The following is a 12,458-nucleotide window of genomic DNA, read 5'->3' as shown; positions in this document are numbered from 1 at the left end:
TGCCCGAACTTTGTGATCTTTGGAGGACAACTTTTGACTAGATCCAACAAAGGGGTCTTTTGAGTTGATTCACACTTGTATCTCGGCCTGGAGCTTGATATAAAATACTAAATAGCTGTTTTCAACTCTTGCACTTGACGCTCTTCGACCGGACGGTTTCCGGTGCTTCCAAGCTCGTATAGTTAACGTTCTACACCAAGATGCATATCTTGGATATTTCTGAAATTTCGAGGATCTGAAAAATCAATTGTAAATCGACAGGTTTTTCCAGGCCTCAGCTGACTTTCGCTAATAAAATTAGATCCTGTTTCTTGAAGAAAGGATGAAACACTAGACTTAAATCTGAGGAATTTTACGTCTGTAGTATGAAATTTGCATTTTAGTGAGTTAAAAAGGATACAACTTATTTAAAAAACAAACAAAACAGTTTTATTTTTGGATTGATCAAACCCAAATAATGATTGGTATCTTACTAATATTTCAGATACCCCTTTTCTAGTAATATTTCTAATGACCTTTCTAATGACCTTTCTAATAATATTTATAATCAGAATTATATTGTTATCACTCAGACGAAGTTGAATTTCATCGGAGTCGAGATAGCAGAAATTCATATTAAACAAGAAAGTGTGTCATCACGAGATTCAGTGCAACAATGGAGTACAGTCACATACTACAGTTATATAAGGGACCTCAGAGGGAAAGGGGGTTACACTGTCAAAAAGCGAGCACGATACTTGCAAACAGCCAAGCATAAAATCGGAAATTTTGACTTAACTAAACTTTCTCCCTCCTCAATGCTTGGGTATAGCCTTGGTTATAACCAAAATTTGGCTCGTTTTCATAGTTCCAACTGTTTTCAGTGTCAGCTGTTCATAATCCCATGTAATACAGAATGTTTTGTTTATAACCTGATATGTTGCCAACCATTCGGAAGCAGGTTTGGGTTGTTACCCAAAGAAAAATACATTTATTATCTTATAATCACATATTTCAAAACAAGATACTGATCTATTAGCCAGTACACACTTGAGAATTTCGATCTATATGTAAGGGGTTGAAACAACCGAGACGGTTGGGAAATGTATCAGATAAATATAGTTTGGGCTGTATATTTGCACATAAGGGGGGGATTAAGTATAGCAGGGATGAATGCAAAATGTAACCTAAACTAACCAAAAAAGGCTAATTGTCTCCGTGCACAAACGTCAGTAAACCTATTATAGTCTGATTTTATTGATCCAAATTCTCAAATGTCTACTGGCTAACAGATATGCTCATAAAAAAAGTAAAGAAAATAGCTTCTTTTAGTATCTACCTATATTTTTATTTTTAGTTTTTCTTCCTGACTTCAGCTTGTTCTTTTCCCATATAATTTCAGTATAACTGTAGACAGAATAAGATTCAAATTCAACTGATCCAAAATGGTGATTATTGACATGATAGTGCAAAATCTGTTTGCTTTTTCAGCATTCTCACATCATTGCAAACAATCATCTCATCAAAGAAAATGTCATTCTAACTCTCTATGCGAGTAAGCAAAGTGGAGTAAGCAAACTGTAAGTAAGGATCGACTCGGCTCAATTGTAACTAAAACTCTAAAGGACGAATTTTTGACATAAATAGATATATCAAAAGAATCGAATTTTTATGCTGATTTCACATTTGCAAGTTTCATTAAACTTAGTTAGACCAATCAAAGATTAGGAGCCTGAGAAAATTTGTCTCATTTTCGAAAAAGGGGGGAAACTGCCTAAAAGTCATTTAATCTTAATGAAAATCGTATCATTCTGTAGCTCAAGGGTAGTAGATCACGGATCACGGGTATCTAATTTTTTGTTTTGCTTTTTTCCCCAGGGGTGATCGTATCTACCCACTGGTCCGAGAATATCGCGAGAGGGCCATTTTGTTCAGCATAGTTACAAGGCCGAATTTCTGCTGGTGGATTTTTTCTGCTGGCTGGATTTTCCACGAGGATAATTATCCATGGGGGGGGGGTTTCTAGGGGGTAAATTTTCCAGGAGATATTTAACACTAGGGGAGTTTGCCAGAATTCCTATACGATTCGTCTTATGTCTTGCTTTCTCTTTGCCGATTCAATTTTAAGCGTGGAGATGCTAAGGGTAATTGTCCGGGGTAAATTTTCACTAGGATTGAATGGTCTAGAGAATAAATCCGTGGGCAGGAGAGATTTATCCGTGGAGTTGTAGCCAGATTTCCTGGCATTATTTAAAAATAGAACAGAAATTAAATAAAAAATAATTTTTTTCAACTGAAAGTAAGGAGTAACATTAGAACTTAGAACGAACAGAAATTATTACGTATGTGAGGGAGGCAGCTCCTCCTTAACACCTCGCTCCTTACGCTGTAAGTTTGAATTCTGTCCCAACTCCTCAAGAACGACTCCCAAAACAATGTTCGTTTAATTCGAACAATAAAAAGCATTTTTAAGTACTACAAAAACTTTAGCGTAAAGAGCGAGGTGTTGAGGAGGAGCAACCCCCTTGTATAAGCAATAATTTTTGTTCGTGCTAAGTTTTAATGTTGCTCCCTACTTTTAGTTAAAAAAAATAGTTTTTTTTATTTAATTATATTAAAGACCGCGATGTGAACGGATGCCGATACTCATGTCAGTGTAGTTAAACATGGAACAGCCGATTTTTTTCACGGGAAAAAAACAGGTTACACAGAAAATGTGCAACTTATTCATTATGCGAAAGCGTACATAACTGTAACATAAATTCAAAAATGTAACGTTTTTAGGACCGTAACGTTTTACTTAAAACACAAAAAATGGTACAAACGAAAACTCTCTGACATCCCTGTGCCCAGGTATCAGAACCATATCAATAATAGCAAAAACCTGTTCTATAATATCTAAGCAGTATCTTGATCTACGTCATCAAAGTGGCAACATGGATATTTCAGCTTTTAAATTTCTTTAATGTGTGTCTTATATTATTTTAAATGTTTTTTAAGCTATAAATCGTTGTAATATAAACTGAATAAGGTTTTGTAACGTAGAATTGTAATTAAACAAAAAAGAAAAACAGTTTATAATGTAACAATGTTGAAAAAAATGTTAATAAATAGAGACTAATTTTAAATCGAATATATTATAAAATGTTCTATAGTTTCAGATTTATGGAATGTCAGTCTGTCTGTCTGTGTCCCTTAGACAATTTTTGAAAGCTGAAAATTAGAGAGACGGTAACCCTGATCTTTGGTATCAGCTAGACAAGTGGTTCCAACTGAACTTGGTCCAGACCCTATCAAAACATATCAAAATATTTGCCGGTTGTCGAATTTTTGATCCCTTGATATTTTACGCATATTAACCTGAATGAATTTTAATGGCTATAAACCTAGTAAAAGTTTTTGAGTTGTCCTCCAGTGAGTGTTGTTCAGGGTTGCCATCGTCGACGATTTATCATTAAATTTTATAATTTAGTTTGGTGGTGTGACTATTTCTACATTCAAGCGTATACAGTTAGGAAAATCCTGATGAAAATGCTATTCAACAAATTTGATTGTGAGTGGATGCTGACAGGTTAGGTTAGTTATATCTTATACCTAAGGGAATTTAGGTGGACATAATGGCTTCAAGGTAAGGCAATATATTTATTTTGATGGCAAGTTTTCAAGTGCAGTACATACAAAGCTATAACATCCTATGCCCCCCACAAAGCTCTATGCCGGTGAATGCATTTGGTAACAAAACAAGAGCTCATATGGCACTTTTGACGAGGCGAGAAGAGCCAAGAGATCATATGGTATGAGCTCTAACAAAATTCTATGAATCAATAGATTAATTTAAAAAGGAAAATAAGAGACTTAATGCCGGTCAGGATTTAAAATAAGAGCTCTGAGTCACGACGTCCTTCTAAATATCAAAATTCATTAAGATCCGATCACCCACTCTTAAGTTAAAAATACCTGATTTTTTCTAATTTTTCCTCTCCCTTTAGCCCCCCAGATGGTCAAATCTGCAAAACGACTTCATGAAGTCAAATTTTGCAGCTCCCTGACACGCCTACCAATTTTCATCGTCCTAGCACGTCCAGAAGCACCAACCCGTCAAATCAGTGAACCCCTCCCCCCAACTCCCCCAAAGAGAGCGAAACCAGTACGATTCTGTCAATCACGTATCAAGGACATTTGTTTATTCTATCCACCAAGCTTCATCCCGATTCCTCCACTCCAAGTGTTTTTCCAAGATTTACCCCTCCAACTCCCCCCAATGTCAAAAGATCTGGTCGGGATTTGAAATAAGAGCTCTGAGACATGAATTCCTTCTAAAAATCAAATTTCATTAAGATCCGATCATCTATTCGTAAAATAAAAATACCCCAATTTTCACGTTTTCCAAGAATTCTGGTTTCCCCCTCCAACTCCCCCCAATGTCACAAGATCTGGTCGGAATTTAAAATTAGAACTTTAAAGCACAAGATCCTTCTAAATATCAAATTTCATTAAGATCTGGTCACCCTTTCGTTAGTTACAAATACCTCAATTTTCAAAATTACTCCTCCCCCCCCCCAATTCCACCAAAGAGAGCAGATCCAGTCCGGTTATATCAGTCACGTATCTTAGACAGGTTTCTATTCTTCCCATCCAGTTTCATCCTGATCTCACCGCTTTAAGTATTTTCTAAAATTTCCGGTCCTCCCAACTGCCCCCCTCCCAATTACGCTTGATCCGGTTGAGATTTAAAATAAGAGATCTGAGTTACGAGATCCTTCTAAATATGAAGTTTCATGAAGATCCGATCACTCCTTCGTAAGTTAAAAATACGTCATTTTCTCTTATTTTTCAGAATTAACCCCCCGTCCCAATAGAGTGGATTCGTTCCAATTATGTAAATCACGTATGTCAGACTTCTGCTTATTTTTCCCACCAGATTTAATCCCGATCTCTCCAATCTAAGCGTTTTCCATGATTTTAGGTTCCCCCACCCCAAACTTCCCCCAATGTCACCAGATCCGGTCAGGATTTAAAATAAGAGCCTTGAGACACGATATCTTTCTAAATATCAAATTTCATTGAGATCCGATCACCCGTTCGTAAGTTAAAAATATCTCATTTTTTCTAATTTTTCAAAATTAACCCCTCCCCCAACTACCCCAAAGAGAGCGGATCCGTTCCGGTTATGCCAATCATGTATCTAGGACTCGTGATTATTTTTCCCTCCTAGTTTCATCCCGATCCCTCCACTCTAAGTGTTTTCCAAGTTTTAGGTTTCCCCCTCCCAATTTCACCAGATCCAGTCGGGTTTAAAATAAGAGCTCTGAGCCACGATATCCTCCTAAATATCAAATTTCATTGAGATCCGATCACCCGTTCGTAAGTTAAAAATACCTCATTTTTTCTAATTTTTCAGAAATACCCCCTCCCCTCAACTACCCCAAAGAGAGCGGATCCATTCCGTTTATGTCAATCATCTATCTAGGACTTGCGTTTATTTTTCCCACCATGTTTCATCCCGATCCCTCCACTCTAAGTGTTTTCCAAGTTTCAGGTTTCCCCTTCCCAACTCCCCCTTCCAATGTCACCAGATCCGGTCGAGATTCAAAATAAGAGCTCTAAGACACGATATCCTTTTAAACATCAAATTTCATTGAGATCCGATCACCCGTTTGTAAGTTAAAAATATCTCATTTTTTAATTTTTCAGAATTACCCCCCCCCCCCCAAACTACCCCAAAGAGAGCGGATCCGTTCCGATTATTTCAATCATGTATCTGGGACTTGTGCTTATTTTTCCATCAAGTTTCATTCCGATCCCTCCACTCTAAGTGTTTTCCAAGATTTTAGCCCCCCCTCCAACTCCCCCCCAATGTCATCAGATTCAGTCGGGATTTAAAATAAGAGCTCTGAGACACAATATGATTCCAAAAATCAAATTTCATTAAGATCCCATCACCCGCTCACAAGTTAAAAATACTTCATTTTTTCTATTTTTTCAGAATTAACCGGCCCCCACTCCCCGCCAGATGGTCAAAGCGGGAAATCGACTATTTCTAATTTAATCTGGCCCGGTCCCTGATACGCTCGCGAAATTTCATCGTCCTAGCTTACCTGGAAGTGCCTAAAGTAGCAAAACCGGGACCGACAGACAGACAGACAGACCGACAGAATTTGCGATTGCTATATGTCACTTGGTTAATACCAAGTGCCATAAAAATTAAAGAGGAGAATGACGGGAACTCCAGTCAAGTTGAACTTAGTTGAGTTACAGCTGTATGGGTCTTCTGTTGAGGTCATTCCCAAGCCAATCATTTTACCTAAGCCTAAGATAGGGGGTCGGACAATTTTCGAAATTGACATGCCTGAAAACGAAAGGCGGTACTTAAGTATTATGCGAGAAATACTCGAGTAGGGAATTTTGGTTAGTGCTAATGAAATAAAAGAAAATATGATGGAAATATAATATTTTATCAGTAAAATTGTGAAACTTACAACAAATAATTATGGAAGGGGGGGGGGCTGCCCAGAGCGCATTATATTAAATAGGTAAACTAAACTAACCTAACCAAAATACCAAATAAATATTTAATTAAAATATAGCTACTATGCATTTTCCTAGTGAGCCCAAACTAATTGTCTGGTATCAACACCGTGAAAAGCGGGTAATGTCTCATGTTCGCGATCCAAATTCTCGATTGTTTCTCGTATAACGCTTATTTCGTATAAGTGCCAAAAACTTGTCACCTAATACTCTATAGTAATTGAAAATACCTGCTAAAAATTTGGACTATAATTGATGCCGAAGGCAAAATTTTTTGAATTCAATCCATTTTTGGTACTAGTGTACAAAATAATTTTAAATCCACTGTAGGCAAGTATATTTGTAAAAAAAAATTAAAAAAAAAAAAAAAAAATTCTTGTTTGTCTCTAAGTCTAAGATTCTGCAACATTTGGAAATGAACACATAAGATGGAAACTGTAATTATTTCAGTAAACAAAATCCGTGAATGTGGCATTTAAAATTTTTTGTATGAAAAATGCTTTTCTTTATTTTGAAGACTAGTAGGGACTAGAAGCACGTATAAATTCACCTAAATATGTAAATACCCGTAGCAAGCATGAATTCACGTAAAAATAGGTATAAAAATGCATCGGTATAGGGCAAAATGTATAGGTATAAAAAATATTTAACAAATAGGGACTGTTCAGCCACTAATGTTTCACAATCAATTCGCCTTTTGGTGATTTTTTGGTGATTTATTCTAAGAGAATATGGTGATATTTATTACGTTCAGTGGCAACCCTGGTGTTGATACGGTACTAAATTTTATTGAAACAGGAGAATACCGCGAGTTGATTTTGATTCTTTGTCAGTATTCCTTTCCTACCATAAAATCATTTTAACAACGAAAGGTACTGAACTTTCTGTGGGCAGGCCCACGTAGTTTTTTCCACCGTACTCGGACGTCATACTCAGCTACTATCTTATTCCATTTTTAAGTAGCATAGCTCATATTATACAATCTGTCAAATATCAGTCAAAATGTTAACTGTTAACTCATTCACTGTTTACTCCTTATTCCATGCGATCTAATGGTCCAAGGTCCATTTTAAATTCTTGGTCAACCTGCCTGAGACTCCCTGAGGCAGGCGTGACTTGTTAAAAAATAACAAACAAATATTGGTCCAATAAGAGAGGCACACTTACTCCCGCCATTTACCCGTGCCATTTAACCAAACACTTGGAAAACTATAAGTTCTATGACTATCTTAGCTCTCTGACTATCTACCTTAGTTCTACTGCCTTGGGAATGACGCATGGACAGATAATAGATAGACATCTATTGACAAATGAACTAACATTATTTTTATTCAATCCTAATAAGGGTAATAGTTGTGGTTAGTGCCAGAATTGCCTCTCAATCAACTCAAATATCTGTCTTGGCTTTTTCTACAATTAGCCATGACTTGATGCACACAACTATTCAATTTTAATTCAACATACCAGACATGCCAACATGAGTCCTGTGGTGGCTTTGACCTTAGCTTGGTGATATGGGACCCAGAGATCGAATCATGCTGCAGCAACGCACTGCAGGGTCGACGCAGGGACCTTAGTAGTCAAGAAGCGTCGTTAATCTGATACAATACATGCCAACATGCCAAACATACCTTATTCCACTTGTGATTGATTCAAATATTGCATACAGTCAGTATAAACAAAAACCGTTTTTTTCCAACATGCAATTTTCCCAGCACACAAGAGGTGTTCACTGAATGAATGCCTAGTTTGAAGTGTCTGCTTCAGTTCAAAATTGAATATACAATTTTGCCTAATTTTCAAAGACATGAGTGGCTTTGTAAATTTCCAGTTAACCAAGCTAAAGAAGGAGCATTCATCTTCACTCTGGCACGTACGCAGCCCCCCCCCCCCGAAATTTTGTGAAATGTTTAATTTTCCCATGGTTTCTTGGGATTTCTGGCAAAAACAGGACATTTATTAAGAATCTAGATACATGTGTGAAGCACTTTTTAGGGGATTTTACAGCATGCATGCAATTATCTGGTCAAGTCACTGCCCAATTATTAACCCATTTTATGTCTAAATTTTTACCCTCTTTGAAGTAATTAGCAATTGTACTGTTATTTTGTTTTTTTTTTGTAAAGAGAGTTTGCTTTCCAAAGCAAAATATAATTATCCTTGATATTAGAGCGTTTATTTCTCCTTTTCAGGATAAAGTACAGCTTTTAATGGATAAATTTTGGAAACTGTCATTTTTCATTAAAATCTACGTTTTTGCAATAGAAGAACTACCCCCCCCCCACAGCACCCATATTGTACTGCTAACCCTAAAATTTCCCTTTCAGTGGGATATAATAGATTAATCACTGGTTCTAAATCGCTATGAACATAACCTGAGCCTAAAACGTACTTTTGAGGCTTCAGTCTTCTTCCCCCCATCCGCTACAATACTACAAATTAAAGTTAATCTGTATTTTCCGATATACGTGCTTTTTGCATTACTGAATAAAAAAAGTGTTACTTTATATCTGCTGTTTCAAAGGTTTTGGGCCCTCCCCCCGAAAAAATTCCTGCGTACGTGCCTGTCTTCACTGTTCCTGGGACTTCAATTGCGCATAATTTTTTGTTATATTTTATCATCTAATCCTTACCTCATTCTTGCTCTTTTTTTATAGGTGCGTTTCAGCACCCTATCTTCAACCTTTATAAGGCTCCGGTACCACCCCAGTCTTCCGACCTTAATGATATTAGCAGCAACTCACAAGTCAAGCGTCTGCAGAGCGTTCAAGAAAATTTAGCGGTGGTTGCGAGGGATTCGGTAAGCTTATGATGCGTCGATTTTATTGGCTCGTTTTACAGCCCCTGGTCTTAAAGCTTCTGATAAGACGCAGTGGTACTTGTTAATAATACAGAATGCACCCAAGAAGTGAAGTTAGGTTAATGAAATATACCAGAAATATATCAAAAAAGTAATGAAAACATAACACTTTATTAAAAAAATTGGTTAGGGTAGGCTTTTAACCCACATCTAATATTTATAACCTAACCTAAATACCAACTCTATATATTAAATATTTAATTAAAATGTGCCAATAACGTAGTTTTTCCACTCAGGCTAAGCTAATCGTCTCCAAATACAGACAGCTAAACCGGTTTTTCTCAGATCCTACATATCAAAATTCTTGAGTGTGTTCGGGATAATTATAACTAGCTATTAAATTGTTAGTGACTAAATTAGTGAGTAAATTAGTGACTTTATTAAAAAAAATTGGTTAGGGTAGGCTTTTAACCCACATCTAATATTTATAACCTAACCTAAATACCAACTCTATATATTAAATATTTGATTAAAATGTGCCAGTAACGTAGTTTTTCCACTCAGGCTAAGCTAATCGTCTCCAAATACAGACAGCTAAACCGGTTTTTCTGAGATCCTACATATCAAAATTCTTGAGTGTGTTCGGGATAATTATAACTAGCTATTAAATTGTTAGTGACTAAATTAGTGATTAAATTAGTGATTTTATTAAAAAAAATTGGTTAGGGTAGGCTTTTAACCCACATCTAATATTTATAACCTAACCTAAATACCAACTCTATATATTAAATATTTAATTAAAATGTGCCAGTAACGTAGTTTTTCCACTCAGGCTAAGCTAATCGTCTCCAAATACAGACAGCTAAACCGGTTTTTCTCAGATCCCACATATCAAAATTCTTGAGTGTGTTCGGAATAATTATAACTAGCTATTAAATTGTTAGTGACTAAATTAGTGAGTAAATTAGTGACTTTATTAAAAAAAATTGGTTAGGGTAGGCTTTTAACCCACATCTAATATTTATAACCTAACCTAAATACCAACTCTATATATTAAATATTTGATTAAAATGTGCCAGTAACGTAGTTTTTCCACTCAGGCTAAGCTAATCGTCTCCAAATACAGACAGCTAAACCGGTTTTTCTGAGATCCTACATATCAAAATTCTTGAGTGTGTTCGGGATAATTATAACTAGCTATTAAATTGTTAGTGACTAAATTAGTGAGTAAACTAGTGATTTTATTAAAAAAAATTGGTTAGGGTAGGCTTTTAACCCACATCTAATATTTATAACCTAACCTAAATACCAACTCTATATATTAAATATTTGATTAAAATGTGCCAGTAACATAGTTTTTCCACTCAGGCTAAGCTAATCGTCTCCAAATACAGACAGCTAAACCGGTTTTTCTGAGATCCTACGTATCAAAATTCTTGAGTGTGTTCGGGATAATTATAACTAGCTATTAAATTGTTAGTGACTAAATTAGTGAGTAAACTAGTGATTTTATTAAAAAAAATTGGTTAGGGTAGGCTTTTAACCCACATCTAATATTTATAACCTAACCTAAATACCAACTCTATATATTAAATATTTGATTAAAATGTGCCAGTAACGTAGTTTTTCCACTCAGGCTAAGCTAATCGTCTCCAAATACAGACAGCTAAACCGGTTTTTCTGAGATCCTACATATCAAAATTCTTGAGTGTGTTCGGGATAATTATAACTAGCTATTAAATTGTTAGTGACTAAATTAGTGAGTAAATTAGTGACTTTATTAAAAAAAATTGGTTAGGGTAGGCTTTTAACCCACATCTAATATTTATAACCTAACCTAAATACCAACTCTATATATTAAATATTCAATTAAAATGTGCCAATAACGTAGTTTTTCCACTCAGGCTAAGCTAATCGTCTCCAAATACAGACAGCTAAACCGGTTTTTCTCAGATCCTACATATCAAAATTCTTGAGTGTGTTCGGGATAATTATAACTAGCTATTAAATTGTTAGTGACTAAATTAGTGAGTAAATTAGTGACTTTATTAAAAAAAATTGGTTAGGGTAGGCTTTTAACCCACATCTAATATTTATAACCTAACCTAAATACCAACTCTATATATTAAATATTTAATTAAAATGTGCCAGTAACGTAGTTTTTCCACTCAGGCTAAGCTAATCGTCTCCAAATACAGACAGCTAAACCGGTTGTTCTCAAATCCTACATATCAAAATTCTTGAGTGTGTTCGGGATAATTATCAAGTACCAGAGAGTTTGCAAAAATTTAGACTGCACTGTCCCTTCACTGATTTAATATACAAACTAGTAGAATACACAATTCACGTACTAATATTTATATTTTGAAAAATGTGTATTTTAATTATATATATATATATATATATATATATATATATATATATATATATATATATATAATTGTTTAGTTCATTCAGGTTTTTTGCAATGTGTTAATATTTGTGATTTGGTAAAATTTATAATATTTAGTTTACCTATTGTTGCTAAAGGGAGGGATATGTTAACAAGATAAGCTTGTTTTGGTTTTACTTGGTTGTTTTACATTTGCTGTTTTTTTTTTTTTCTCATAGGCAGGTATTTTGGGGGTGATACCTGACGCGGGGATGCCATGGATATTCTGTGGTAGCCACAACACTGTGCTGGGTAGAGAATTTAGAGTGGCGAAACCCTATATAGGCCAGTGTATTCTCCTGATGAGCCCTTATGTTGGGTGTTGCCCTCTGAATTATTTGTCTATATTATTTTTTCTATTGTTCGGTAAATGACGACTTATACTTATTGACGACATGACTGCCTGTCCATGGATTATTCTTTATGGTTGATTGTGTGTGGCTATGCTGTTTGACCTATGTGATTGCATGGATGAGTAGGGTTAAGGCCTCATTCAAGTGCTGGTCTATATTAATCACTAATTTAGGAAAACAGTCTTCCTTTTCTCCTTCTGTCTCTTTTTTTTTTTTTTTTTTTTTTTTTTTTTTTTTTTTTTTTTTTTGTGTTTGTGCTGTAGCATTGGTGATTTCTCTTTTCATGATATATATATATATATATATATATATTATATATATATATATATATATATATATATATATATATATATATATACATGTATTA

General features: G+C 35.2%; 1 protein-coding gene across 1 annotated transcript in view; it reads left to right on the top strand.

Moving 5' to 3' along the window:
- Positions 1-12,458, top strand: part of LOC136039598 (uncharacterized) — a 35,214-nt gene that overhangs the window by 10,505 nt on the left and 12,251 nt on the right. The window contains exon 2 of the mRNA XM_065723464.1: positions 9,165-9,307. Within this exon, the coding sequence (XP_065579536.1) occupies positions 9,165-9,307 (143 nt within the window). The remainder of the gene's footprint in view (positions 1-9,164; positions 9,308-12,458) is intronic.

The sequence above is a fragment of the Artemia franciscana genome, chromosome 19 (assembly GCF_032884065.1).
Source record: "Artemia franciscana chromosome 19, ASM3288406v1, whole genome shotgun sequence".
Taxonomy (NCBI): Eukaryota; Metazoa; Arthropoda; class Branchiopoda; order Anostraca; family Artemiidae; genus Artemia; species Artemia franciscana.
Note: the sequence above shows the minus strand (reverse complement) of the source record. Positions and strands in the feature narration are given on the sequence as shown.